This window comes from Bombus terrestris, chromosome 16 (assembly GCF_910591885.1).
Source record: "Bombus terrestris chromosome 16, iyBomTerr1.2, whole genome shotgun sequence".
In the NCBI taxonomy this organism is placed as follows: domain Eukaryota; kingdom Metazoa; phylum Arthropoda; class Insecta; order Hymenoptera; family Apidae; genus Bombus; species Bombus terrestris.
The window spans coordinates 3,014,432-3,042,194 of NC_063284.1; the positions used below are offsets into that span (position 1 = coordinate 3,014,432).

Genomic DNA, 27,763 nt, shown 5'->3' on the forward strand with positions numbered 1-27,763 from the left:
AAAAATTTTTTTATTTCTACATATTTATTGTGTATAATTTATTAACTTGATACAATTTGGATCTACGATATATATTGTATTAAAAAAAACATACATATTTGTATTATTTTATTTTCTTTTTAAGAAATAAGGTTAATTTGAATTAATGATAATATACTAATTTTATACAGACAAATATATTTATTATTTAAATGACTAATGTATTTAATATATTTGCGAATAATTAAATTACTATCAGGTCATTTGCATCAGTAAGAACGTCGCGAGAATATTGACTTCCAGATGGTACAACGTGTTTGTAACCAACTATACAGTTCTTCAATTCACTACCCTCTTCAATAACACAACCACTACCTAATATGCAATTCTGTATTACGCATCTGCAACAAATGATTTATAAATTTTAAGTATTCCTTCTATGAACATAAAGTTTAATTATTTTAAATATAATACCGTTGTTTGACATTTGCAGATTCCATTAAAACGCTCTGTGATATTCTAGTCTTTGATTCAATGGTTACATTTGGGCCAATATGAGTGTGTTTAAGAGATGTTTTTTCTTCGATAAGAGCATTATTGTCCACATAACAATCTTGTATTTGTGTGCTACGTATCGTTGCTGTAGGAGCAATAATTGGTATAGGAGACTGTCCATCATTATTGTTATTCCACCATTCTGATATCTAAAATATATTATATTCTACAATATATTCTTATATCTATATTGATGCTATTAATTTAATGTTTAAAACTATTAATTAAAATAAATGTTGTTCATTCTCACTTTTGTATTAGCAAGGTGGTACATTTGTATGGTATTTGTCCTCAAACCAAATTTCCCATTACCAATATGAGCATAACATCGTATTATATCTCCATGGTAAGCATCTTCCAAATCAGTGCCATGATCATTGTATGCTGACATTTTTCTGATTAATTCGTTGAGTGGTTTCTCAACCGCGAAATGATAAATATCATCCTTTAAATTCATTTGTACTACAGAAGCATTTTTATCATCTGTACATTGTTTGGAAGGTTTTGAAAATTGTTTCCTAACAATATATGGAAGAAGTTCACCTTTCAGTGTAGTAAAATTTCTATAAAAAAGCAAAAGTTAACTCATTAAGAAAATTTATAAATTAAATTGTTAAAAACTTTTTTTGTGAAATTCTACTTACTTATTTTGTACCAGGAAATTTAAAACCCATTTGTTAATGACATACAAATGAGAATCCATTAATTTTGAATGCATTGTAAAACTTGGATGTTTCTGAAGAAATATTTGTGAAATTTTTATTGTGTCCTCAAAGTCTGAGGCTGAAGCCAAGAAAATTAATCGGCCAGTCTCATTACAAATGCCAATCAAATCAGTCTCAGGCTTCTGTTTGTTTTTTGGACCAGGTGTTACAAAGTCATCTGGTATTTTAGGAACAGGCAACATTAATGCTGTGATACTAGCATTATGTTTTCTATAAAGATTCAAAATTTCACATATGTCCACATCTGTAATCAAGTCACAAGATATGACTAAAAAATCTGTGTGAATTTTTTCATGAATAAGTCTGATAGAATCTGCAGTTCCCAAATCTTCTGCATTTTTCACAGCAACGATATCTGTTTTAATTTTGAGATTCAAGTCACTTAAGGCTAAGGAAACATTGCGTTCCATATATTCAGATATAATAACAATAGCTTCTTTAAAACCAACACGTTCTAATAATTGAAGAGGATACCAGACCATTGGTACATTTCCAATTGGCAACAAACATTTATATTGACTTCGAGTAAGCTCAGTCATACGGGAACCTCCTCCAGCGGCGAGTACAACTGCTTGAAACTCTTTATAAGGAAACATTCTGTTTACCTAATAATTAATAATATATTTTAAATTATTATAAAGGGAAACAAATTTGTTGTATACTAAAACTAAAGGTTACTTATTTTACAATAATACATAATAAAACGTACAATAAAGAAAAAGAATGAAATTATTAATATTTTCTTCTCAGTGTGACTTTAATAACCTCTAGTGACAGATGATGCATGTGTCATCAATGATATGCTGGTTATTTAACCCTTTGAGTGCTGAATACTCGCGGCCTATGCCGTCCGTACGGACGGCGCGCGTCTAGCGCTGACGATCGCTGTAGACGGAATACTTTTTCGTTAGACTGAACTCTGTTGATTGACTATTCAAAGCCCAAATCATAATAAGTTATAGTAATTCTTTTGCACGAGATTAAATGATTCAAGAGCGTTATTTTTTAGTTATTTTTAATTATTTATTATAAACATTGAAATTTACAGTTAACTAGAATTTGGGTAATAAACTAGAAAACAATAAACTAGAAACCTAAATTTAGTAAATATAACACAAGTTAATAATTTAGTTGTGTGTGAAAAATTCAGTGCTTGAGAAAATTAAAAAAATCAGATGTAGAGTTTTCTTACAAGTGGTGATCACTTCAACAATAACGAGGCACTATTGGCATTTGTTTACTGCTGTAAGGAATGCATTTATGTTTATTTCACACAAACGTAATAGTATTACTTCTGTGTAGATGTTCGGAAAAATTGAAAAACCCATACATGCGTCTTTAGTCCACGCCGGGCACTTACAGAAAACGCATATATATGTCCTTAGTCCACACCGATAGCTTTCGCCAGACACCTATATGCGCCCACAGCACTGAAAGGGTTAACGCCGCTGCATTTAGGTTAGATCAAGTTATATCTCAAATATTTCCAGCATTCCAAAACAGAAATTATAAAATTTGACAAAAAGAATATCATGAAATATATTATATAAAATTTACATAAATTTATATTGAAGTATTAATTATAGCATTTCTAACCTATAGCAGAGTTATCAAATCTAGAGAAAACGTGTATCTCGAGAGAGATCAGTTAGATTAATAAATATGTGTGAAAATGAAGACGATATAATTACCGTAGGAAAGTATGTAATAATAAAAAAGTTAAGTTTTAAAAAGATTTATAAAGTAACTATGAATGGTACTTTAATGTTGGGGAAAGATACAGTACAGATGCATGAGATTATTGGAAAACCATTTTGGACTACCTTTGAGATGGTACAAGTAAAAGGAGGGAAGCGAACATATTCTTTAAAAGAAGTAGTAGAAACAGAGTCATTGAATGATTTACTAAGTGAACTACCAAGTGGTAGTGACAATCGTTCTATTATTGATGACGGTACATCACAGAAGCTTTCCAAGGAACAAATACTTCAGCTTCAAGAATCTGGCAAAAGTGGTAAAGAAATAGTGGGCAGTTTAATTGAGAACAATAAATCTTTCTTAGAGAGAACCGAATATTCTCAGGAAAAGTACCTGAAAAAAAAGGAACAGAAGTATCTCAAATATATAACAATATGGAAACCTAGTATAAATTTATTGCACGATATATATTTTAAGCAAGATCATAAAAAAATTGGAAATTTAAGAATGGACTCTTTGGCACAGTTATTGTCATACAGTGACGTTCAATCAGATGGTTTATACATATTATATGACAGTGGATCACATGGTTTACCAGCAGCTGCAATGTTAAATAGAATTGGTTCAAATACAATGGGACATTTGATTAATTTGCACCCTGGAAATAAGCCTCAGGTTACACTTATTAATGCTATGAATTTTCCTAAAGAACAATCAGACAGGTTACTTAATGTCAATATCTATAGTTTCTTGAGATTGTATTACCAGGGTGCAAGTGCAGTGTTGGATCAAATTTCTAAAAAAGCTTATCATGATAATATAAATAATGTAAAAAATGTAAAAAGTAAAAATGATGAGAATCATGTAAATAAACAACTCCCACAAGTAGAAGAAAAAATAGGTATGAAAGAGGAAACTTTAGATAATAATGAATTAAATGATGAAATCAAGCATAGCATAGGTATGAAAGAGAAAAATTTAGATGACAATGAATCAAATGATGAGATAAAACATAGTATAGATGAGGAAGAAAAAAATTTAGATAACGATGAATCAAATGATAAGACTAAGCATAGCACAGATATGAAAGAGACAAATTCAGATATTGTTAATGAATTAAATGAAGATGTTAAACATAGCACAAATGGTAGTTTAAAACGCAAACTTAATGAAAGTGATAAATGTAACTCTGCAAAACTTACTCCTGTAAAGAAACCAAAGTGGTTATCAAAAACACAAGAAGCAGTGGATCTTGTTAATGGGTCTAAAGCTCGAGGATTGGCCATCATAGCAAGAGAACATCCTTTGAACATTATTATGGCTCTTCTACCTTTTTTAGGACCATCTAGACCATTTGTAATTTATCATGTGCATCGAGAACCATTACTGGAGACTTACATGACATTGAAACATAAGCAAAATGTTATTAATTTAAAACTTTTCTCCAATTTCCTGCGATCATATCAAGTATTACCAGATAGAACACATCCTGATATTTTAACCAGTGATACTGGAGGTTATTTATTAAGTGGATATTTAGTTCAGTAATAAGAAATACTTGAGCAAACTTATACCATAAATAGTAATATACTTTTTATAAATGCTTTATATTTAAATTAATTTTTTGAAAATAATAAAGAAATGTCATTTTATATTTCATGTATGATTTACTTAATTCTATTAGAATTAGCAATATTAGAAATCTGTTTTTTATATTTGAAATTTTTGACAGCAGTAGTAGTGGGGATAATTCGTTCTAGATAATAAATTCAACAGCTGATTCTGTCATCCTTCTTGTCAATGAAGTTAGGTTTCTTTAACTCTCCATGTCAATAAAGTTAGATTTCTCTGTATCGGTTGAGTTTGTGAACTTTTCTTACAAAATTTAAATGTCAATATAAAAGGAAATAAGAATTTCTTACGAGAAATGCTTACGTAATAGATGGTACTGATTTAAAGACTGGGCATTTGAAAAAATGTCGAATTATCAAGTCACATACTTATACATACGGAGGTAATATTCGAGAGGTTAGGAATGTGAATATAAACGTATTTACAAATGAATTTTGTGACGCTTCTACCATTAAAACTTTCGTCGAAGAATTTATCCATGATGATCAGGAAAAAATTGCACGTGAAATTGAATATCCCGACGTTGCTGATCATGCTGTTGATTGTCTTCTTATGTATACGTTATTTGCCTTCCACAAAGTGTTCCCTGAACGAGCAAGAAGTAAGGAACAAGACAAAATTCAGACTCATAGTACTCATACTGTCTAGTCCTGATAACTTAGAACGAAGGGCAACAATCAGGAAAACATGGCTGGCTCAGAAGCAAGCCACGGTTAAGCATTTCTTTGTAATAGGAACTTTAGATATATTGCCAGAGCAAAGAGAAACTCTGCATTCTGAACAGCAGAAATTTGATGATTTACTATTATTATCAAGACTACCAGATTCTTATGGGACTCTAACAAAGAAAGTTTTATACGCATTCAAGGAAATCTATGAATACTATGAATTTGACTTTGTGATGAAATGCGATGATGATACATTTGCCCTGGTACATAAGATTTTAAAAGAGCTAGATAAGTGGGACAGCAAAGGCACAAAAAAGGAACTATATTGGGGATTTTTTAATGGAAAGGCACATGTCAAAAGGAGTGGACCATGGAAAGAGGCAGATTGGATATTATGTGATTATTATCTTCCTTATGCGCTTGGAGGAGGATATATTTTATCTTATAATTTAGTAAAATTTATTGCTATAAATGCAGACATTTTAAAGTAAGATTTTGATAATATAAAATTGAATTGTTATCAAGTATTATATTTAATATTTCTTACTATTGGGTATATTTTTAGATTGTACAAAGCAGAAGATGTGTCTGTTGGTGTTTGGATAGCACCTTTGGCAAATATTGAAAGAAAACACGACATACGTTTTAACACAGAATACAGATCGCGTGGATGTTCTAATCAGTATATAGTTACACATAAACAGACCATTGAAAACATGAAAAATATGCATGAATATTATCAAGCATCTGGAGTATTATGTATAAAAGAAATAAGAAATCACATGAGCTACCAATATAATTGGACAGTTCCACCTAGTCAATGTTGCAATTTACGATCAGGCATTCCATAGTAATCAAATCTCTTCTTTTCATACATCTGATATTCTAGTCATTTCTTCATTTTAAATTGTTATGCAAATTTGTACTCAACCACTAAATTTATTAGTAATTACTCTCATAAATTTTTTATTTATTTATCAAACATGATTATAATAATTCAATCTAAATAACGAGATGCTTCATAGTTTTCATAGTTAGTTAATCAAGAAATGAATAACGATAAATGAGTAAGAATTCGAATATTATCATATAAAAACATGCATTTCATATTAATACTCTTCTTTTGTAATGAATAAGTTAAGCATATTTATGGTTATTTTTTGTACATACGCTTGAATAGAAATAGAAATTAAAAAAACCATTTTTGTAAATTAAATATATTTTTTTCATTTATATATATCAAATTCAATTTCATATAGTATATTTTATTTCAACAAAAAGAAACTTATTCTCTTTTTCTCTCTTTATACAGTATCATTTACATTTATAAAATATAAAAACAGCAATATATATATATATAATTTTTTACTTTAATACAATACTTATATAGTAAGATAGTATCTCAATTGAGTAAATCACAGATATTTGAAAACGACCAATTCAAAATAAATTACTACTTTATATATCTAAAATGAAAAACAGAAAGACAAAAATAAAGTCACGGCCGATTTTCAAATATTGTCTTTGTGATAAGCTATTAATTTACCGCATTTTCATTACATCTTATATTGCTGATGATATAAGTGTTATCGAACATAAAGTTAAAAAAAACATTCTTTTTTGGCAATATTAGATGCAATGGAAGTTTTAGTATTTACTTTATATCTTTTTTCATTTTTCTTTACAAATTTCCTATTTACTTACTTTTATACAATAAAACATCGTTTCACGTTAAACCATGAAATGATGTCATATCCTAATTTTAGAAATGATGCATAAATCTTTCATTTCATTTTAAAATAGATGAACATATTTATGCATTTTCTAGAACTTACTTCTTCTTTCTATCTTGTGTACATTTTGGGCAATACCATTTTCCTTTAGGTTTTGTAGTTAATCCAACGCATGCAAAGTGGAACCATTCTATAGGACACTATACCAAAAGAGAATATTGTTAAAAGATTACAAATATTTAAAGAGATATTTGAGATAATATACACTTACGTCTGGATTATCACAACCAATCATTTCTCCATAAGAAACTTGATGACACAGACAATAAGTTGGTTCATTAGGATCTACTGGCATGTCTAAAACATCTGCTGGATGGCCAAGTGCAGTAGAATCTACTTGAGCACCACTTCCAACAGCCCCAGCTGACGAAGCAGAAGCAACAGATCCTCCTGAAATTATGTTCAATGAATTATAATCTTTTCATGAATATAGATGAAACACAATATCAACTAATTTTACCTTTTTTTTGTTTTTTCCTAGCTGATTTTGACTCATCTTCACTATTTGTGCCTACAGCTCCTTTCTTTCGTTTCTCCTTCTCTTTCAATTTTTTCCTACCCTTTTTACTAGCATTATTCTCTTCTTGTGCCCTACTACTATTTAATGCTTTATCTTGTATTTCAGCTTCAAATCTAGCCAAATCTGAATCTAGTCTCCTAATATGTTTGTCTACTAATTCATATGTTTGTATCGCTAACTGAACTTTGTCATCGCCATATTCTTTTGCTTTATTGAACAAATTTTGAATATGGGTCAACTGTTCTTTCTTCTTTTCCGGAGATTCTTTTTTCATATTTTTCAAATAATCATCCGCTAATTTATCTATGTCTTTCATTAATCCTTGTGCTCTAGCATCGAGATCTCTCATCAAAGTGAAGTTTCTTTGTAGTTCAATAGGTAAATGCTCCAAACCTGATGAAACAAAATTTGATAAATAATAAGAATTGCAGCAAGAAATTATTTTCTCTATTATTAGTAATGCATTTATTCAATAGTGTTGAATTTGTGGTATCATAATATATATGTGAGTGACATTAATAAAATTTTAATTAATTTTTATGTGACATAACTCTATAAAAATATAGTTTTGTTTTTGTTTTAGATCAAAAAAGATTGAACACTTACTGTCTAAATAATGCTCCAGATATAATGCAGTTGTCATGTTTATTTTCATACAATTGAAAAATGAAGGAGAATGTAATTTATAGAAATATTAAAATAATTTATTACTTGCACCAAATTTCGGGTATCATTAAAAAAATCTACGAAACTTCCTGAAAAGGAACGATCGATGAATGTAGACGGTGCAAAGCAACATGCGTTAATGTCATGACTACCAACTATATTGCTACCATCATTGTTCTTCTGGCGGGAAGGCGCAATTTGCTGTCTAATAATCCCACAATAATAAAAATAAATTAGGAAAATATGAACATTCAGGGGGCAAATGTACATTATGACATGATACGTTATAACATAATTATGACATTATAACGCAATTTTTTACCCTATAATTTGATTACAAATTAGAAAGAAAACTTGAAACTAACATAGTTAGGTTAATTAGAAATTCAAATTATTACAATAACAGTATATTATTATAATGTAAACATCATTATGTATCGTATGTAATTATTTATTAAGTGAATTGAATCATAAAATAAATACGTAAAATTAAATCTAAAAAAGCGATGATACGCAGAATCGATTGAGAATCATAGTTCAGATGAGAAACATGGCGGCTTGCATTTCTTTAACATCAAAGTAGGTGCAGTCGTAAATGAAACTAAAAGTAATCATAGAATTCTTGTCAGGAATGAGCAAAAATTCAATAGTTAACCTAAATCTAATTCCTTTTGTATGTTAAAAGAAATTTAAGTAGATCGTGCATAATTCGCGGTAAGTTTTAACAAGTTTCAAGGTTGGAGTTGTTCAATGAAATATGTTCACTTTAACATGTTGACTGTTATATGATTTTTATATATTTTGTCATGGAAGTCGCACTCAAGATCGGAGTATATTACACATTGAATTTTTTAAAAATATTATATTGTATTTGCCTATTTTTTTCTGACTATGTTATCTAAGTCATTCACATTGTTAAAAATTTATTAGACCATGAAATTTATTTTATTTTAATCATTCTAAAAAATTTAGTAATATCGGTTATCGATGACCATCGTGACAGTCAACGTATTAACTTAGTGTTGTATTTGATAAATTTCAATAAGCAATATTTTTTTATGCTAAATATAATTATATATCTCTGGTGGGCGAGTAAAAGAATGTTATCCAAATTTTGGTGAGAATGGGAGAAATGCTCTAATTCATATATCTTGTACGACTATTTTTTACTTATGCAAAAGTTTCTCTTGCTCAACTTATTTTTTAATTCGAATTATTTTTATAAAGCATCTTAATCGCTATAGATACTGCTTGATTGAATAAATATAGGTTAAAGTTAAAAATTTGATTAAAATAACATGTTATTGTTTAAAACAAAAAAAAAAAGAATATTTCTAAATTGAGTATGATGTATATTTTGTAATATCAGTGGGACAAGATATATGTCATCACATGCATGTTCAAAATCAAACATCTGTACTAAAGTGCTTTTGTATTGTTTTATTATATTATTATATTATATGGAGCTTTTTGTTGCATAGTATTGTATAATATTATATAACATATAACTTGGTAATATGTAATATATAGTAAATGGAAGTCCTTGTAATCTTATAGGGGAAACAATAAAGAAACCTATCTATTATAAGTGCTTTTTTGCAAAACCAATAATTCCAATTTATACTCTTCTGCCCATTTACCAAAAATATATCAACATGGATATTATATCCAATTAAAAGAATAAATCATTCATTTTGCAGCTAAAAGATGGTAAAACTATATGCGCTGTCTGTTTTGTATAAAAATCCCACATCAGCGACAATGTTAAAAGCTGCTTATGATGTAGAGTCATTTTCATTTTTTCAAAGAGGAAGCATCAAAGAGTTCATGACATTTATAAGTAAGACTATCGTGGAACGTACTCAGAGTTGCTCTAGACAGAGCGTGAAGGAAGGAGGTAACACTTGCAAAAGCTTATGGAGATTCTTAGTAATTTTCAATTGTTAAATTGTAATACTTTGCAGATTACATGTGTCACGTGTTTGTACGAGCGGATAATCTTGCTGCAGTACTTATATCGGACCATGAATATCCTAGAAGAGTAGCACATACACTAATTACAAAAGTTATGGACGATTTTGTAGCAAAATATCCACAATCTATGTGGGATACATTGAGTGAAGCTATGACTGACTTTGCACAGGTTAACATATATTTAGCAAAATATCAAAACCCAAATGAAGCAGATGCTCTTACTAAAATGCAAAATGACTTAGACGAGACAAAGATTATTTTAGTAAGTATAAATCTTGAAAATAACAGCAAAGAAATATCTTCTGGATTGTATTAATGATATCTATTTCATGCGTTTTTGTAGCACAATACATTAGAGGCTGTTCTTAAAAGAGGTGAGAATTTGGATGAATTGGTTTCCAAGTCACAAGGTCTTAGCGCTCAGTCGAAAGCGTTTTACAAAACTGCACGTAAAACTAATTCGTGTTGTAGTTTAACTCCTTAAAACTCTTTGTTGTGAAAATCATGCTGACTATGTTTCATTGTAATTTTATAATATCAATACAGAGTGCAAAGAAATTAGTTAGAAATTACATATAGATTTCATTAAAATGGATAATTTGTAAATTCTACATGTAGATGGCAACATGTGGCAAAATTCGATATTTTGTGTACAGACTGTTTGTATATAAGGTGTATTAATGCACTTAAATGGTGTATCAAGCTACTGCCGGATTCACTCAACTGATTTTAATACTTTTTATTCGTTCTTAATTATTTTTTTTCTTTTTCTTTTTGTAAAAACCAACTTGGTCTTAGAAGAATCGTACTATAGTTTTGTGTATAGGAATACATTCCGACTTTTATTTATATGTTGACAAAATATACAAAAACGATTATAAAAATAAAGTGAATATTTCTCTACTAAAGATAAGTACATGATATAAGTACTACTTTTAAATTTTTTTAAGTGCCGAGATGGGTTATTACAAAATGAAGCTTTGTAAACAGTTACCTTAGTGTTTATTTATAACGTAACGTAGCATAATAGTAAAAGAAAAATATTTTTGCTATTAAAACTTTGTTTTTTTCTTTTTTATCCCTTATTGCCGTATATGTTCTTGTTAATGACTTGTAAAATTAAATTGTTTTGTACTACTGTAAAATGAAACAATAAGTTGTAATATTGCGAACATGAAACGACTTGAAGCGATAAAAAGTGAAGTACTATTTCATGCATTACTCGATAATTTCCATATATGAGTTGTACCAACTTTAAATAATTAAAATTCTAATTTGTTTCTTTATAATTATATATATATATATACATGTTATATGTACTTATAAATGAATATAATACGCAGGTATATATAGCTAAAATGTATTTAATGTAATGCGTGTACAAGTGTAAACAATTATATATATATATCTATGTAATTTTGAAAATATATTTATATTTTTAACACGTTTGCTTTTTTGTGGCAGAATCGAAATAATTTGAATTATTTCATTCTATTATCTAGAGATTGTGAAACGAGACTGTAGAATTATGTTTAATTTTACAACATTATAACAATTACTTTCTACTACGAGAACAATTTATTTTGATCTAAATCATTACAAATTAGTTTTAACGTAGCTATTAACAAGGTAATTTAAATAGATCGCAATTTATAAAGTCGCGGGGTGTACGACGGCACGCACTGAGTATGAAATATTTCTCCTTTATAATCCATGGAACTTTATCAAGTTTTGGATTACATTTAGGTGCATACTTTTCGGATTCGATCTGAAACAATACAACAAATTTTTATAATTTATATACGATTTGATAATTTAGTATAACTAAAGTTACATACTTATACTTACTTCACTAAGTAGCTTGTCTATAGCAGCTTCTGCATCATTTGAAACGTACATTTCTAGAGCAATTTCCGATATTGTCGTTTTTTCCAAGCAAGCATATATATGATTCTTAGTATGATACATTTCTAATGAGTCGATTAATTCATTAGTATCAACAAATACCCAATCACTAAATTTTTCTTGTTTAATTTCTTCTTCTAAATTTAAGTTTTCTATGTCGTTAATTATATCCATGTTATTGCTCTCTTTGTTCCAATCATAGATTAATATCTCTGAATGAGAAGATAGCCAAGACAAGCATCTTTCTTTAGTCGCGATGCTCAGATCTGACAAAAATTTTTTTGTAAAGACTTTTGAATTTATTTCGTCTATGTTACCTCGTTTTTTAATTCTTTCCTGTAATATATTCAATCAATAGAGTAATATTAATCTTAACTGACATAATTTTGTTGGAAATGAGACAAAACTTACTAGAACAGTCTCTGGGGTTGCATCCAAATATATAATTAAATGCGGTCTCAGCAAAAAATTGAATGTGTCTGTCCTCATCATATCAAATTCATTCACAGCTTGTTTGCTAAGATACCCAGAATTATACATAGCATGCATATAACCAGCTTCTGTAAAGATGCAACGATTAAGAACCACTCCCTGTCCAGTTGCCAAAACATGAAGTAACGCATTTAAGTATTGTTCCATTCTCATCATAAATATTCCGTATTGGATACGGGCTGTTCCCCTGTTATCAGGATCTCTTAGGAAATCTGTCAGATCACGCATACGCCACTCATCTTTCAGTTTTGGATTTAGACTGCGTACGTCAAATCCATAATAATTTATATACATTTCATCAAATACTGGTGGTGGCATATATAATAAACCAAATTCCTTTGCTATTTGTTCGCAAAGTTTACTTTTTCCTGATGCAGGAGGGCCATCTACGACTATTACTTTGGTATTTTCATCAAATCTGAGAGTTGTTGGATCAAAAGTCATATTTATTTCATTACATAATTTTTTCCAATAAGGAAATGGAGCTGGTTTAGGTGTAAAGGGTTTATTTGACAATGTTTTCATAAATGCCACTTGTGTCACAATATTAAAATTCTTTGATGCCTATAAAAAGTAATTATATGAATAAGTTTGGTAATGGAAAGTATTCAGGATAAAAAAGAACATTTTATAAAACTATTTAGTTATACATTATACGTACAAGTAGATAAACGATTTTGACAATATACAATTACTTTGATTATTAAATATCAAACAGATGTAATAACACTGTGTATACAATTTTTATTATACGTTAATGTCTTTATTATAATAATTCAGAAAGTACTAACCTTACATAATCGAGTTAAATATCCGATGGAATTGCCTTTAATGAAGGTAATACAGAATATCGATGTCATTGTACTGAAATAAATATTATCTCAGTCAAATTTTAATACAATTAATGACATATAATGTAACAAAGTCTCTTCGCATTATTAATTTCTTACCTCCTATGATAGTAAAGTATTATCAGAAAGTAGTTCTTTAACTTTGCTCAGTGGTACTCAATTCGTACATACTGTTATTATTATTGCAAAGTTATAGCTTTTTAATTGAAAAATGTGATGAAAACTATGGAATTATGCTAAAAAGCAGGTAAAAATTATATGTTATACTTTAATAATTGAGACAATTGACATCATAAAATAATTAAATATAATTCCAAATGAAATGTTTTCGATTAAACGCACGTCAAGTGTTGTAAGTTAATGGCTTTATAGAATTATTATTTCGACATATTAACTAAAAATAATGTTAAAATAACATCTTAAAGCATTCAGAAGAAGAGTACAAGTCAAAAAATAAAAAAGAAAATGTAAAGGAGACAGAAAAACTTTGAATTTACCTCCTTGATTAAGTTGTTGGAGTTCTTGACAAGTGGCGCTAATATCGCAGCTATGCGATCTCGCAAACAAATAGAATGGTTTGCGCAGAAACTGAAGCGTCGAACCTTTTAATCACTAATTAATTAAGCCGGCAATAACCGTCATAAACATCCTTGCCCTAGAGTGATAACCATTTAAATTGATCCTCTTCTTTTAAAGAATCAAGATCTAGTGATAAAATTGTTTCGTGGAAGAGAAGCGACACATCTCTTGGGGATAAAAGATGTGAACTCGACGTGAAAATAGAGGTGTGATTTGCATGGCGGAGGGGAGAGTGAAAACGACGAAGAAAGAGATAAGTTTCCTGATTTTAGATCGGCGATCGGTCGAACGAAGTGTGGCAGACGCTTGCGTCTCATGACAAGGAGAGGAGCTCCGAGTGTACCGTGCTGCGTCATCGTAGAATGGGTGAGTGTCACGGTACGAGCTGAAAAGACACACTTATATAAATAATAATCTATTTGCAGCAACACACACAGGGCGTGTCTTCGACAGAAATGCAGCGATTCTTGATTTCGTTTCTTGTTCTTTTATGGGGCTTTGGTTCGATTGTGGTATACATATAGTAGCTACAAAAATTGGCACATATTCTTATTTCCCAATGAAGCGTTTTTATTATCAAGTTCCACATTTCATTTTTAAAGTATCAAATTTTTGTAGTCATGTGAAAATACATATTATTTAATAAACTTGAACCTAATTAATTAGTATGTAAATACTATAATGAATACAATGGTGTGCCAATACTTTTTATAGCAACTGTGTATGAGAAATAACAAGGTGATAGACACATTTTTCGAATCTGGCGTGGTGGAACGCTCGATGATTCTTGATATTCTCAACTAGTGTACCCGTAAAATTATATTACACGATGCACACGGTACACACCGGGATTGTCGTCGCGTGCCTGTAATTTCGTACTCTCTCCCCACTCTGATTCGCCTCTATTATTTTCTATTTTCCCCCATTCTGTGCGTTTCGTGCTGTTCTTCTGCATAAAAGCTTTGAGTTGCGCCCCGTGTTCTTTCAGTACTCGAAAAAAATTTCATTTGTTTAATATTACTGTGATATTACCGGTGAATGATCGTACACTCGTGCAATAATCACGCTCGAAAATGGTAGTTCAGATTTGGTAATGTTCGGTGGCCGTGTAAGTAAAATTTTTATTTCTATGATAGGAGACATTTCTTTGTTTTGAGAGTTTCCCGAGTGATTTCCGTGAGATACATTTATTAGTGGATTGATTTATCGGTGAAAACTTGCTCCGACCTTTGGACTAGTATTAATAGAGCTCGATAGTAGCGGGGATTGGTGTCGTTCTTTATGGCGGGTTAATTCAAAAGTTGAAAGTTGATGAATATTCGTGAACAAGTAATTTTCATAAAAATGATTAATTATTAAAACTATTTTATATTTACATGTATTCGTTTTATTTGTTTAAAGACACACAAGGAGGAATGTCCCGCAACACTGGACCTGGTTTGTATGAATTCCTTATGGAAGCAGAGCTCCAGCAATATTATCCTGGGATCCGAGGTCTGTATTTCTAGTTGGAGTTATTAAGCATATCAAAAAATCCGAAATAATAATTTGTTACATATTTATACAGGGGACTTAAAGGTACAGACAACTGCTCAATTGAAATATGTAACGGAGGAGGACTTGAATGCCATTGGAATGAGCAAACCAGAAATGCGTCGTTTAAAAAAATATTTTCAGAAACACTTTCCACAAAACTATCTATCCAAATTCAAAAAGATGTTGTTACCAAAACGGGAAGAACCAACCACGGGTGCTTTAACTATGTTACCAGAAGAAAGGCAGGATAAACCACCGATTCGTGTTCCTAATAAGTACATGATACCAGCGGATGCGATCATCGTGAACAAAGAATTAGGGACTGGCGAGTTTGGAGTTGTTCAACAAGGCGTTTGGACGAACGACGGAGAAAGAATACAAGTAGCGATTAAGTGTTTGTCACGAGAAAGAATGCAAAACAATCCGATTGAATTCTTGAAAGAAGCAGTTATAATGTATGCGATAGATCATGAACATATCGTAAGATTGTATGGCGTAGTTTTGGATACAAATTCCTTGATGCTCGTCACGGAGTTAGCACCTCTAAGATCATTACTAGAATGTCTAAAAGAACCTAGTTTACGCACTAGCTTCCCTGTTCTTTCGCTATGCGACTTTGCTGTGCAAATCGCAGATGGAATGCAATATTTAGAGGCTAAACGACTTATACACAGGGACCTTGCTGCTAGAAATATTCTAGTGTTCTCTAAGAACAAGGTCAAAATATCTGATTTCGGTTTGTCTCGAGCTTTAGGAGTTGGGAAAGACTATTATCAAACGAATTTCAATGTAAATTTGAAATTGCCAATAGCATGGTGTGCTCCAGAATGTATATCATATTTAAAGTTCACTTCAGCAAGTGATGTATGGGCCTATGGAGTGACTTTATGGGAGATGTTCAGCTATGGTTTTCAACCATGGGCGGCGTTGACGGGTCATCAAATTCTAGAAGCGATAGATGATCCTAATTTTCAAAGATTAGAACAACCAGAGTGTTGCCCGAAAGAGTATTTTTCACTCATGCAACAGTGTTGGCAACACGAGCCATCCAAACGACCAAAGTTCTCTGAACTGATTAATCTTTTACCTGACTTGAAACCGGAACAGGTTCAAGCTGTTCAAGATAGTACAGAAACCAGTCAACTTGTTTACAGGCAAGGAGATGTTATTACTGTTCTTGACAAAGGAAGTAGTAACACCTTGTGGAAAGGTGTTTTGAATAATGGAAAAACTGGCTTTTTCAATCCTGCTCACACAATAGCATATCTTGGATCTAATTTACCAAGTAACAAGCCAGGTGAATTCACACGTGGTGATGGAAAGAACGCCTTTTCTTCTCAGAGACGAAAGATCCGAACGGACATGATTTCCTCTCCGCAAGGTGATTTGAAACATACTGGCCATGTTGGACTGGATGGAGCTTATTTTGGTGATATTGGTTTTCTTGGTGGCAAATATCCACACTTACCACGACAGGTAGTGACACCCTACAAACCACAAGAAGATGTAACGGATAATTCTAGTCAAACTTTGAATCAGGATACAAGAAGCGCGGAGACGAACAGAGAATTATTGAGGGATTATAGAAATGCACAACAGGATGTTTCAAATAAACATGGTGTGTACATTTCTTTCACAATATTCCTTTATTAATATTTAAATTCGTTAATGGAATTTTTAATATTATCGAACGTATTCCCTTTATTAGAAAGTTTGTGGTCAGACGTAAATTCCGAAATATGTCATGCTGCTAATTCAAGTAAACAGTCTGTTCCGTTAAATGTGGCTGGCAATAACGATACTCTTGGAGCGGATCATGAGTATCACGAGATCAGTGATGAAGAAAATCAAGACAGCCCTTTAAGATTCGATAAAACGTTGAATTTTGATTTCGGCCCAAGTTTGTTAGCCGAAATGGACCAAATGTTTAGATCACTAGGTAAATTCAGTAAGTTTGTATATCAAGGAATATAGCATACAGAGCATTTTTTAGTAAATCAACTAATTTCATTTTTAGGATCTTCTCCTCCTCCACCACCTCCAGTTCATCCCTTATCAACCGAACATGAATCGAGCAACGTTCGAAACGAACTGAGGGAAATACAGGCGAAACAGAGCAATAAGAAGAAACAGGCCACCGTGAGTCCAATAAATGTACAGTAACATTTTGTCTCTTATTTATCATTATGCCTTTATGTATTATTAGTTGATCGTTTATTTTTTATCCATTATTTGCTGCTGTGTATCGTTAGTATTTTTTTATATGTTATATGTATTATGTGCATGTCGAAGCATAGGACCCAAAATTTGTAGCATTCAAAAACAGAGTTAACAAATACAAAAGAAAAAAAATAAAAAGACACATGCAGTAAATTTTTGTATGATAAAAATTAACGTGAAACGGGAAGAAAAGCAGAAATTTGTATATTATCCATTTACCAGAGATGGTAAACGTCTACTTCTTATATATTTAGGTGAAGCCTATCTCAGCTGCCGATCAGAAAACTCTCTACTCAGCCATTGCTATGGCACAGGAATTGACAGCACGTTCCATGACAGACCTTGAACATCCACCGGAGTCTCCCCGAACACCTGCCAGTCCTTCAAGACGCAGAAAGTTCTCTTTTAAGTTGCCACATCAACACAGTCCCAAACCAGACAGACGACACTTTTCAGAAGAAGCTGCCAGTATACCTGACATACAGGTATATTAAACATATTTTCGTTTGATCACCGATAACTTCTAAAAGGTACACGATTAACATAATCAGAACACGATTCTAATATTGCACTTGGAAAAAAAGATACTAATTCAATTTTATTTTTTACTGAAACTAACAAGCAGCCATACAAGAACAAATCAATCTTACAGACATCAATTATTCATTCCAACACGAACATAAATGATAATTCATACATTTTAAAGTACAAAACTTCTTTATTCGACGAGAGGGTTCTTTGTGACATATTTTCGATCCATTTTTGTTGAAACTGTTATGGAACAGAGTTAATTCCTGATGCCACACGAAAGAGTAGGTATATCGTAATCGTATCTGTTCTTCATATTCTGACCTGAGTTACTTGATTGTATGTACATTAAGTTGATAAAATGCTTGTTAATTTACAAGAAGGACTAATCTCGACTTTCCTCTAATCCTTTCCTGTCTGTTTATTTTTTGTTTGTTTTTGAATTTTTCAATTATTTATTACTGGTTATTCCTTTTTTTTCGTTCTATTGTTATTGCATCGCCATATTTAAATATTTATTTACTTTTTCTATCAACTACATGCAATCATCGGAAACTTGAACTTTTGGTACAATACTTGCTTTACTTATTTTAATCGTGGCATTCCCGCATGATTATATTTCGTCACCGCTTATTATTTATTGTTTTCCCAAATGAATCGCATGATTGTTTGGGAACTATCAATGTCTACATAAAGTGGTTGTGTTCAAGTTTGCAATCACTTTCATCCACTGTATCTAGCATAGAATCACTTGGTGCACCATCGACCTTGAAATTACCATTATGGGACAAAGCATCTGCTGAATTTTGCTTCGCAAAATCTAGGGAACTCTTAACTAAACCAACTGCGTGGACTTCCTATATGGACATAGAATTTGACGCACATATTCTTGACAATGCAGCTACGAAACAGAATTTGGTGAAGTCGACGGAATTTCTGGAGAATGGTAACAAGAAAGGCAACTTCAATTGCGATAGCGTAACGGACATGAATGGGAAATTAAACGCTCTCCAACAAAGTAGAAAGGTACCTCCTCTTAGCATAGAAAATTCGAATTTCGATTTTCCTCGAGAGCAAAAAAGAGTGTCAACTAGTTACGTGGATCGTTATTTCGAACAGCCAAAGTACTTCGACGACGACAGTGCTCTCACATGTCCTAGTGAGAAAGTATTATATTTTGGCGAGGATAAATATGATAAGATAAATAATTTGGAACAGCCAAACAAATCAGTGTGCTATTCGAACATTCAGGAACAAGGTCCTATGACTGTGAATAAACATAATCAGCAAGTGGCAGGCAAATTTTCTAATTGCGATCAGCCATTGAAAGATAACGTGACAAGTTTTGAAGCACAATGCGAAGAAACTACCAGCTTCGATTTGATGAAGGAGAAATCCTCGAATTTCGTCGATTTTGGACGTAGCAAGCCTATTAAGTTCGATTCACCTAGGGATAAGATGGCTATCATGGATTTGGGTACAAGGCCGAAAATTTCTAGTTCTTTTAGTGACTCTTCCAAGATGAACATACCCGAATTTCCTAAGAAGATTGACATATCAAAGTCAAGAGGTGGAAAAGTGCCATTCGTACCTAGAAATCCGAGTCAAGAGGGCAAAAGCATCATTTATGGATCTACAGATAGTATAAAGACTAATTTGAAAGTTGGAGGTGGATCAGAAAGTCCGAGAGCAAATGCGGAAGCTATGAGAATTAATATCCAAAGTTTCCGTAAGATAGAACAGAATCAAAATGGTCACGATGCTTTTCCTTTTGTAATATCCAACAATCCATTGTTTATTGCAGAGTCTGAGAAAAAAGAATCCCCTGTTTATAGCAGCTCAGAGAGTCTGCGTGTCAATTTCCAACGACTTAGAAGGAAATCAGACGCGGAGGCGAATAATCAAGTGGAACTGAGCAGTAAACTTTTGGCAGAGAAGTATCAGAAAGAAGTGTCAGGTTTGGAGAGCGTGAAAAATTATCTAGATTCGAAGAAAGGTCAGGGATTGAACTTGGGTCTAGGTAAACTGACTCAAAACATGATTCAATTAGGCAAGAACATTGCGCAAAATTCCAGAAATATAGAAACTACTACGTCAAAATCGTTAGTTACCAGTGTAAGGAATTTTGACATATCTGGCCAAACTCAGACGCCTCTGAGAAGCTTAAATATTCCTATACAAAAGCCTAAACACTTGGATTTGAATATTCCTCTTCAGTGTCAATCACAGATCAGCATGAAACTGAATCTGACTTCGCAGAAAACAAATCCTCCTCCATCTAGTCCCAATTTGCATCAGCATATTCTGGAGCCACCGAAACTCTATCAGAATGACAATACGAGAAAGGAATTACCCAAGACTGATACACTTTTAGAAAAGATGTCTACAGTTACTAACATATATAGGCACAGAACGTCTTCACTGTCTGAGAACAGGAAGCCACCTATTAAAAATATAAGGAGATCCTTTCATCCTACCAATGATTCTAGCGAGGATTCAGATTCTATTTCTCACTCAGAAACAGATATACGGAGCCGTTTGCGCTATAAGCGCCGCCATAAGAAGCTTCCACATAACCTGCGATTGAATTTCAAGAATAAAAGCCATTTTTTGCATCCAGAGACTGCTAGGGGATTCTCGTCGATAGAACTTTGCGGAAAATCACCGCCTCCATCGACGAGCTTTTTGAATTCACTATCACCACCTTTCTCTTCAAGAAATAACCTGCTTTCTTGGCCAGAAAGTGCTCCCAGTTCTAGTCTGACATTCACCAGCAACTCTGATCTGGATTCTGATACTAGCTCAGAGTATCCGGAGTTCACGAACGACCTATTGACCTTCCCGCCATCCCCTGCCCCATAAACATCTAAGATCGTGATCTATTATGCTTTCCACTTGATCTTGGAACCTGATATCCATAATATGTCATTATTGATATGCCAAGTGCATGTTCTTGGCAGAAATGTATGGGATGGTACCAGAGTTGGGCAGAACTATCTTTGTTTCCTTTTAGATTAACCTTCATTGAATGTTCATGTTAACTGATTAACTGACTGATGTACAGGGTGAATCTTCTTGTCAGTTTACTCAAAAGTAGCGTAACAATAATACTGTTAGATTGTCAACACTGCTTTTGAATTAACTAGTGAGATGATCACACTACAGTAGTAATTGCTGATGTTAAAAAAACTTTAAAAGATTTCAGTCTTAAAAAAATCCCCCATGTGAGTCTTTTCTAATATAAAATAGCTTTCATAAGGAGTTCTCTATATACATATGATCCCAAATAATGAAGATATAATCCTTTGTAAGTGGTACATGAAATGGTTGCTGTTTTTTTATTCAGGATGTTTGTTATAGTCATCAATGGAATGAACATTGTTCAGTGATAATGAATGACGAAAATATTGAATGAAATGACATTCTAGGATCTTAGAGATCACGTGGATCACGTTGTTTGGAAAACAGTACCCAACTCTGGACAATATACAGTGTACTTAAACGAAGGACTGTCCTGAGGCAGTTCGTGTCACATACGCTTAGCATGCTTGCATGTTACATAGTAATTAACTGAATAATAATATCTAGTCGATAATACGTTTGGATGCATTTACACGTTTATACTATTTGTACTTGGAGGGAAACTGGAATGGAAATATGTTAATCATGGAATCACACAAGCAAGTCTTCAATTTCGATATTCTGCCCACATACACAAGGAAACATACTGCATCTGTTCCGTTTAGAGTAGCATCTCCAGTCGGCCTATACCAAATGTATTTTATCCTAGTCCTTTCTTTGGCATATTGTTTTGCACCGTAAGACACCAAGTGTGTATTCCTCATTGTTCCCACATGCTTGCGAGTTCCTTTCATTTAGAGAGGATCCAGATTCATGGACACGCTCTACGAGGATATTTTTTCACGTTTCAACTCATAGTCACTCTCTTTCTGTATTTGTCTCTTTCTCTGTCAGTCTCTTTCCCTTTATTTGTTATTTTCGTTCTTTAATTTTTGTTCTTCTTTCCCGAATCTATCCCTTCCCACGACTTGTTTAGGCTACATTGTCGGACGAGGCCAAGGAAGTGTACAACAGCCTTGTGGAGACGCCCAGCATAGAGACCTCGCCGGACACGAACCCTCTGCGCATGTTGCGCTCTGGATTGCCAGTTGTTAGGCCTAGGATTCGTGGGAACAAGCACGCCACGCTAGGCTATCCGGTGTCCCATCAGGATGACTTGGCTACCGACCATTTCCACTTCGACGCCTATCATAGCGGTTCCAAAACACTGCCAAAAATCAGGGCACCGCCACCACCACACGCGCCGCCGCCCCTACCTCAATCGCGCCATTTAGAAAGACATCACTCAGCCCAGGAAATAGAAAACAACCAAAACCAGAGTAACGTGGACGAGAATCCTATACCGTTACCACCTAGAGACAGGTCCAAGACGCTGCAACCAAAATCTAGTTTACCTAGGCATCAGAGGAAACATCCTCTAATTATACCAGGTGGTGGTGTAACCAGAACTTTGGCCAAGATGGCAGTCACCACGCCGCCCATCGAGGACCAGGTGGATGGAAGTTTGCAGAGTACGAGTTCTTCCATAGCCAGCAGCTCATTACAAGAGGGCTATTCGTCAGAGAATTCAGCTAATAGGTTAGGATCCCATTCCCTATATTTTAGACAAAATTATATTAAGGCTATTTAAATAGATAAAAGCATTTAAGATTCCGGTACTACTTAGATCTCTACTTTCAGTCCAGAAGAATTCGAACAACGTATAGACTCCGAATTAGCTGCATTGGATTCGTTGCCAGCAGATGAAAATAGATTACACCGTTTCAGTGTCATCTCTGAGGATCTGCTCGAGTTCTCCGATAACCTGATCGATTGTGATACCCCAGACTATCGACAGAACATGCAGGAAAACAGCGACATACAATCGACTGACTCTTCCACTGAACGACTCCAGAGAAAGGTTAGCATCGAATCAAAAACTTCAGTCAGAAGTTCTACTTCGAAGTACGTTCAAGAAAACGAGGCAGGTGAAGCAAGTAGAAATTCCACTCCATCAGATTTAAACAAATCCGAAGATTCAATGGTCTCTGGGAAAGGTGACCTTCTCACCTCTAACAAACTCCAAACATCCAAAAGGACGCCATTAGTTCAGAGGCCCTCAAATTATATGATGCAGTTCGATTATGGGGAATATTCAGAAAATAATTCACAATCACGGTGTAATATGGGCAAACTACAATCAGAGATGTCGAAAGAACCTTCTATTACTGATTCGAATGATAGCTTTCATTCTGCGGGCCTAACAGGTACTTACAATAGGTTATCTAACGAGAAGCTGCCAGGACATACGAGTGATCTGTCGCGACAGTCCGATCATGTTTCATGCGAAGATCTATTGGAATTCGCCTGTGACGGCCCAAACGCGAGGAGAACCCGTGGACCTCGAAACGGAGAACAGTCTGACGAGGTTAGGATCATGATGAAGGTGCTGCATGAACAGTCCACTCCAGAATCATGCATAGCCGCGTTAAACGTTACTGATTGGGATGTGCTAGCAGCAATTAAACTGGAACGTCTTCAGGGGTTGCTGAAAAAGGAGAACAACTTTGTTGGGCTGGAGGATTGCAAGGTTATGTTAAATCAATGTGGTGGTGATGTCGTGAAGGCAGCCGCGTTATTGAGAAGCACCGATGACACTGCTGCGGTTTAGTCGATATTTTTCTGATAATTGGAAGGTTTATTTGAGATTAATGATAATCTGACATGTAAGCGTTTTTGTGGAACACGCTTGATGGGGTTAGATTAGGGTAGCATTTTCAAAGTTAAAATGTTTTTCCGTTTTATACCCGCGCGAATTCATGCGACGTTTATTTATTATTTTAGAGTTAGTTAGAGTGAGATTATAGTTTTCGAATATATCGTTGTGTGTTGCCTGGGACAAGATAGGCATTTTGATAGAGCTTTTGCAGAGGAATGGCATACAATTGTCCACCAGAAATGAAGTCAGCTAGTTATTTTTACCTTCATGCGTATTAGAAAGAATGTTCAAAATAAAGCAAATTGTAATTATTTTTTCTGGTAACTTAATATCATACAGGGTGAGTTGTTATAGGTTAGGATATTAAATCTAGAGAACTGTCCATTTGAATACTTATTAAAATTCTACTCTAAATAATTATATTTGCTTTGGACATTATAGTATCTTCCAAATTAAGTATTTTTTTTCTGGTGGGTTAATCTGTACGGAGTAATAACTTTTTCTATTTAATTCGTTAGCGAGAGAGAGATAAATAGCGTTTCTTCCTCTTCTTCGTCTAATATGAACGTAATGTGATAATTTGCACAATAAACGTGTCGCTCTGATCAGGTTTTTGTGATCGGACAAATCGTACGTAATAGAAGCATAACTGAATACATATATGAGTGCATATGCAATTTTGCGTCTTCAGTTAAGCAAATGTTAAGAGAAAGTATTACGAAACTTATGACTAAGCAGTAAATTAATCCTTATACCACGTGTTGCGCCGATTAAAAATTCTATAAATTATCTTATCTTTCGTTAGTTATATCTTTTCTGTTATTTAAAAAGATTACGTATAAAGAATCGCATATTTTATACAGAATAATCATTTGGTCATCATTAAATGTCATCTTGCGAGACCTAACCTACAAATCAAACAATTCATTAATTTTTTTCATTACTTTTCAATCTTCAAAACATAAGAAGATATAAAAAGGGGAAAAAGATGTTTTACTGCTAGAAACGATATTCGATTCCAAAGATAATATTTGCACGGTATTATTATTTGGGTATCATGCGCACCATAGATTAGTGTTCGATCGTATTCATCGTACATCGAGTTTTTGTAACCGAGTCACCCCGAATGAAAAGAGACCCACGTTTTTATGATGGTGATTAGCAAACTATTTTATTCTGTATTAAGCGCGAGTTTGTATCCGATAAGTGATAGATGTTAAAACACGTCGTATGTGCGTAATTAACGCTGAAAATCAGCACAAATGGGAGAGAGAATGAGAGTGAAAGAGACATGAGAGAGAACTGCTTGTTATGATATTTTTATTATGATTCAATGTCCAAAATCCTGGGTTGAGAATTTTCTTTGCAGAACATTTTGTAGCTCGTACAGGGGAGGGGGGAATTTTTATATTTTGACCCGGTAGTAGGGTACGATAAGCACCAAATATTATGTATGGAATCTTTGTGTTCAGTAAGATTGATTTTTATATTTTGCTAAGCAAAGCTTTCGCGTTAACCTTGTTAAGTTATAAGAGATATGTAATTCGATTCGACTGGGGGAAGGGGGGCATAAAAGAGGAAATTGTTAATAAGCGTGCATAAAAAACGAATAAAATTCATGACACGTTTGATTAACAATCTCATCGGCGGAGATTTTTCTATTACAGTTTTGGACTCATTAAGTGTCTCAGGTAAAACAAATTTCGTTTTTCTCTTGTGTAGTATCTCCAAGATCGTACAAATCGTAGTTTCAATTTCTATAGTGGTCTCTAGCTAAACTTTGGATTGCACGATCTTCGAGATACAGGGTATGTTTGAAAATATTCAGCAATTTGATAAGTCGAACAACATATCCGGAATAGAACTCGTTTGAATTAGAGCAAAATTGCATACTGTTTGATTGACAGATATTTTTCCATCTTTTTTGTACGAGAGCCTTTTCTACAGACACTTCCTTTAGTCAATCTTGCTATAATTGAAATGAGTTCGAGGAACAAATTTGCTCATTGTAATTTCGCTGACTAGTACCATACGCGTCTGTAATGTTTTATTACGAGAAGAATGTTAAACAAAAAAAAAAAAAAAAGAAAAAATGAAGGGACAATGTTAGAATTGGTTACGAGCGATTGGAAATCCTTGCCGACCGTGCTTTGGTATCCCTCAACGAAGCCAAATAGGAGCTTACGGAAATCGCCTAAGTAATGTTACTTAGCCTCTTTTTGTATTAATATTGAACAATAAGGTTTTCGGTTCCTGAATAAAAATACACGTGTCGTGTATTTTTTTATGCTGAATCCGTATTATATCCATCGTGTGTTGGCTTCAAGACATGAATGTGCTAGAGGACTGAGAAAATCAAAGTATCAGGGCATTAAGATTGCAAAGCTAGTAGAAAATAAAGCTACACTGTTCAAGATGGTCAGAAAATTCTTAAACTACAGATCAGTATAAGCTATTAAAACCTACAATAGTGTATTACCTTAAATAAGTTAGTTGACCTGTGTGGTATTGGAAGTTGATTAATAAGTGATCTTCCATTTATGTTATTTAATTAAACTCCCTAAATAAAAATAACTAGTAGTCAAGACAGAAATTCCCCTGATTATCTTGAATAAGTTAACCAAGAAACAAGAGGAAGGAAGGTCCCTTCGTTTCTTGAGCTTCACGTGATGGAGGCGAAGATCTAGAAACAGATAAAGTTCAGTATAAAAAAATCAATTATTTTTGCGCAGGAACCAGAATATGGGGATAACTGTTGGGTTGGCAACTAAATGATTGCGGATTTTGTCATTACCATCTAATGACAAAATCCGCAATCATTTAGTTGCCAATCCAATAGAATCAATCAATTAATAAAAGGTAATGCATCTGTATCAGTTTTATCTGAGCCAGCGTACTTACTCGATTCTCAGTGTGAGAGACGCGTGGTACTTTAACGCGTTGACTGACACGGGGATCATCAGTAACACACGTTACTAAATTTTTTAGAGCGATTGAGATAAAATAAATTTTATGGATCGACACATTTTCAACATTGTGAATGATTCAAATAACATTGTCAGAAGAAGAGTGCACAAATGCAATATAATATTTTGCAAAAATTCAATGTTATGGTGTAGTATGCTGCAATTTACTATTACTCTCAGGACAGAATATAGGAAATTCACGTAGCAGTCAACGTATTAAGGATTACCGACAGCAGAGCTTTTGTAGGATCTTCTCGAATTAAGTGCACGAACGTTTTACGTAAGATCGTTTGCAGCCGATAAGATCTCTACGCGCTAACGAGCACGTTTCCTTTGTGCGGATGAATCCGGCGACCTCGGGGATAGTAATCAAAAAATAAAACCCGCCAAATCTCACGAGGGGAGAATCGACGCCTCTTGCGGCAATAGGAGTAAGTTGATCCTAATAATCCGTTTTTTTATACACGATCTTACTACGATAAGGTAACATACGTTTGTACGTCTCTGTATGGATTATTATCGCGCGGAAACACGAGGATGTTTTATATCGACTGTATTTGCGATAATATATACACATTCATAAATGAAAAGGCCTAATCCTTATTTATTACCTTTCCATTTTTCTGGAAGTTTTTAGAAAATATATAATTACATAATTACGATCATAACTATCGAGATATCTCGCATGCAACATTTT

The 27,763-nt window shown here is 33.2% G+C and overlaps 8 protein-coding genes across 19 annotated transcripts; 5 read left to right on the forward strand and 3 right to left on the reverse strand.

The window, feature by feature from the left end:
- Window positions 1-160: 160 nt before the first annotated feature.
- Window positions 161-2,715, reverse strand: LOC100643836 (translation initiation factor eIF-2B subunit gamma). Of its 7 annotated transcripts, none has more exons than XM_048413567.1 (6): window positions 2,620-2,715; window positions 1,734-1,864; window positions 1,179-1,614; window positions 785-1,097; window positions 454-683; window positions 161-380 (listed from the first exon to the last, which is right to left on the reverse strand). In XM_048413567.1, the coding sequence occupies exons 2-6, from the start codon at window positions 1,747-1,749 to the stop codon at window positions 224-226; spliced, it is 1,152 nt and encodes a 383-aa protein (XP_048269524.1). In that variant the 5' UTR covers window positions 1,750-1,864; window positions 2,620-2,715; the 3' UTR covers window positions 161-223. The 7 variants fall into 7 exon arrangements, with proteins under 7 accessions (XP_048269524.1, XP_048269523.1, XP_048269522.1 ...); XM_048413566.1 differs by lacking the exon at window positions 2,620-2,715 and adding an exon at window positions 2,452-2,510; XM_048413565.1 differs by lacking the exon at window positions 2,620-2,715 and adding an exon at window positions 1,969-2,144.
- LOC100644426 (tRNA (adenine(58)-N(1))-methyltransferase non-catalytic subunit TRM6) lies at window positions 2,576-4,637 on the forward strand. Its single transcript, XM_020868169.2, has 2 exons — window positions 2,576-2,717; window positions 2,862-4,637. The coding sequence occupies exon 2, from the start codon at window positions 2,922-2,924 to the stop codon at window positions 4,503-4,505; it is 1,584 nt and encodes a 527-aa protein (XP_020723828.1). The 5' UTR covers window positions 2,576-2,717; window positions 2,862-2,921; the 3' UTR covers window positions 4,506-4,637.
- Window positions 4,638-4,768: 131 nt separating this feature from the next.
- Window positions 4,769-7,504, forward strand: LOC100644667 (beta-1,3-galactosyltransferase 6). Of its 2 annotated transcripts, none has more exons than XM_012319750.3 (3): window positions 4,769-5,744; window positions 5,823-6,107; window positions 7,142-7,504. In XM_012319750.3, coding segments are annotated over exons 1-3 (1,014 nt in total). In that variant the 5' UTR covers window positions 4,769-5,016; the 3' UTR covers window positions 7,143-7,504. The 2 variants fall into 2 exon arrangements, 1 of the variants encoding a protein (XP_012175140.1); XR_007226935.1 differs by having other exon boundaries at window positions 4,771-5,744; window positions 5,823-6,324.
- LOC100644157 (inhibitor of growth protein 5) lies at window positions 6,640-8,528 on the reverse strand. Its single transcript, XM_048413571.1, has 4 exons — window positions 8,177-8,528; window positions 7,511-7,963; window positions 7,262-7,440; window positions 6,640-7,190 (listed from the first exon to the last, which is right to left on the reverse strand). Exons 1-4 carry the CDS (start codon window positions 8,223-8,225, stop codon window positions 7,089-7,091), a joined length of 783 nt encoding a protein of 260 aa, XP_048269528.1. The 5' UTR covers window positions 8,226-8,528; the 3' UTR covers window positions 6,640-7,088.
- A 166-nt stretch (window positions 8,529-8,694) lies between these two features.
- On the forward strand, window positions 8,695-11,654 carry LOC100644544 (synaptobrevin homolog YKT6). The gene is made up of 4 exons (XM_003403082.4): window positions 8,695-8,950; window positions 9,937-10,133; window positions 10,201-10,472; window positions 10,554-11,654. The coding sequence occupies exons 2-4, from the start codon at window positions 9,944-9,946 to the stop codon at window positions 10,692-10,694; spliced, it is 603 nt and encodes a 200-aa protein (XP_003403130.1). The 5' UTR covers window positions 8,695-8,950; window positions 9,937-9,943; the 3' UTR covers window positions 10,695-11,654.
- A 111-nt stretch (window positions 11,655-11,765) lies between these two features.
- On the reverse strand, window positions 11,766-14,097 carry LOC100644044 (NADH dehydrogenase [ubiquinone] 1 alpha subcomplex subunit 10, mitochondrial). The gene is made up of 6 exons (XM_012319739.3): window positions 13,956-14,097; window positions 13,558-13,694; window positions 13,399-13,471; window positions 12,527-13,171; window positions 12,059-12,451; window positions 11,766-11,978 (listed from the first exon to the last, which is right to left on the reverse strand). The coding sequence occupies exons 3-6, from the start codon at window positions 13,465-13,467 to the stop codon at window positions 11,832-11,834; spliced, it is 1,254 nt and encodes a 417-aa protein (XP_012175129.1). The 5' UTR covers window positions 13,468-13,471; window positions 13,558-13,694; window positions 13,956-14,097; the 3' UTR covers window positions 11,766-11,831.
- A 213-nt stretch (window positions 14,098-14,310) lies between these two features.
- LOC100643718 lies at window positions 14,311-21,494 on the forward strand. Of its 5 annotated transcripts, XM_048413549.1 has the most exons (8): window positions 14,311-14,403; window positions 14,463-15,145; window positions 15,439-15,531; window positions 15,605-17,191; window positions 17,282-17,512; window positions 17,591-17,727; window positions 18,048-18,278; window positions 19,018-21,494. In XM_048413549.1, exons 3-8 carry the CDS (start codon window positions 15,453-15,455, stop codon window positions 21,181-21,183), a joined length of 4,431 nt encoding a protein of 1,476 aa, XP_048269506.1. In that variant the 5' UTR covers window positions 14,311-14,403; window positions 14,463-15,145; window positions 15,439-15,452; the 3' UTR covers window positions 21,184-21,494. The 5 variants fall into 5 exon arrangements, with proteins under 5 accessions (XP_048269506.1, XP_048269504.1, XP_048269505.1 ...); XM_048413547.1 differs by lacking the exon at window positions 14,463-15,145 and having other exon boundaries at window positions 14,316-14,403; XM_048413548.1 differs by lacking the exon at window positions 14,463-15,145 and having other exon boundaries at window positions 14,316-14,403; window positions 17,591-17,712.
- Window positions 21,495-21,661: 167 nt separating this feature from the next.
- On the forward strand, window positions 21,662-27,656 carry LOC125386600 (activated Cdc42 kinase-like). The gene is made up of 2 exons (XM_048413563.1): window positions 21,662-22,980; window positions 23,083-27,656. The coding sequence occupies exons 1-2, from the start codon at window positions 22,469-22,471 to the stop codon at window positions 24,050-24,052; spliced, it is 1,482 nt and encodes a 493-aa protein (XP_048269520.1). The 5' UTR covers window positions 21,662-22,468; the 3' UTR covers window positions 24,053-27,656.
- The last annotated feature ends 107 nt before the right edge of the window (window positions 27,657-27,763 follow it).